The 1,757-nt window shown below is 40.9% G+C and overlaps 1 protein-coding gene across 1 annotated transcript in view; it reads left to right on the top strand.

Annotated features, from left to right (window-relative positions):
• LOC311134927 (contactin-1a-like) overlaps positions 1-1,757 on the top strand; it is a gene marked incomplete at its 3' end in the record, with an annotated part of 40,509 nt that extends 38,752 nt beyond the window's left edge. The window contains exon 22 of the mRNA XM_084168693.1: positions 1,678-1,757. Within this exon, the coding sequence (XP_084024819.1) occupies positions 1,678-1,757 (80 nt within the window). The remainder of the gene's footprint in view (positions 1-1,677) is intronic.

The raw sequence follows: 1,757 nt of genomic DNA on the forward strand, positions 1-1,757 counted from the left end.
CACCACCTGCTCAAACACATTGGATGTGCATAAGTAATCTTCTCCTATCTCATGATACCATACACAAGATCCATAACGGAACAGACCACATACAGTTGAAGTCGGAAGTTTACATACACTTAGGTTGGAGTCATTAAAACTTGTTTTTCAACCACTCCGCAAATTTATTGTTAACAAACTATAGTTTTGGTGAGTCGGTTAGGACATCTACTTTGTGCATGACACAAGTAATTTTTCCAACAATTGTTTACAGACAGATTATTTCACTTATAATTCACTGTATCACAATTCCAGTGGGTCAGAAGTTTACATACACTAAATTGACTGTGACTTTAAACAGCTTGGAAAATTCCAGAAAATGATGTCATGGCTTTAGAAGCTTCTGATAGGCTAATTGACATAATTTGAGTCAATTGGAGGTGTACCTGTGGATGTATTTCAAGGCCTACCTTCAAACTCAGTGCCTCTTTGCTTGACATCATGGGAAAAATGTCCTCTGGTTTGATGAAATAGAACTGTTTGGCCATAATGACCATCGTTATGTTTGGAGGAAAAAGGGGGTGCTTGCAAGCCTAAGAACACCATCCCAACCATGAAGCACGGAGGTGGCAGCATCATGCTATGGGGGTGCTTTGCTGCAGGAGGGACTGATGCACTTCACAACATAGATGGCATCATGAGGAAGGAAAATTATGTGGATATATTGAAGCAACAGTCAGGAAGTTAAAGCTTGGTCGCAAATGTGTCTTCCAAATGGACAATGACCCCAAGCATACTTCCAAAGTTGTGGCAAAATGGCTTAAGGACAACAAAGTCAAGGTATTGGAGTGGCCATCACAAAGCCAATCCTATGGAACATTTGTGGGCAGAACTGAAAAAATGTGTGCGAGCAAGGAGGCCTACAAACCTGACTCAGTTACACCAGCTCTGTCAGGAGGAATGGGCCAAAATTCACCCAACTTATTGTGGGAAGCTTGTGGAAGGCTACCCGAAACGTTTGACCCAAGTTAAACAATTTAAAGGCAATGCTACCAAATACTATAATAATAATAAATAATAATAATATGCCATTTAGCAGACGCTTTTATCCAAAGCGACTTACAGTCATGCGTGCATAATTTTTTTTGTGTATGGGTGATCCCGGGGATCGAACCCACTACCTTGGCGTTACAAGCTGAGCTACAGAGGACCACTAATTGAGTGTATGTAAACTTCTGACCCACTGGGAATGTGATGAATGAAATAAAAGCTGAAATAAATAATTCTCTCTACTATTATTCTGACATTTCAAATTCTTAAAATAATGTGGTGATCCTAACTGACCTAAGACAGGGAATGTTTTACTAGGATTAAATGTCAGGAATTGTGAAAAACTGAGTTTAAATGTATTTGGCTAAGGTGTATGTAAACTTCCGACTTCAACTGTATACCTGGCTTGGCTGATATTCAGTACCTGGCTTGGCTGAGGTTACTGTAAAGCACTTTGTGACAAATGCCTCCCCACAATGTCTCTAAAACGTCTCCAACATGCTTTGTGTCTCTGTACAAATGTACCCACACATGATTGAAATGTTCCCATTTTGTCTCTGTGTCTCTGTAAAACTGTAATTAAATGCAATTAAATCATAATCGAAACGTCACCATTGTGTCTCTGTGTCTCTGTCTATCTCCATCCAGGTGGAGCCGTCATAGTCGCCCAGTCCCTCAGCCTGGCCTGTCTGCTCCTGGTGGGTCTGTTTTGCCTGCTGGGCCTCTGA

This window comes from Coregonus lavaretus (assembly GCF_964263955.1).
Source record: "Coregonus lavaretus genome assembly, chromosome: 9".
Classification (NCBI taxonomy): Eukaryota; Metazoa; Chordata; class Actinopteri; order Salmoniformes; family Salmonidae; genus Coregonus; species Coregonus lavaretus.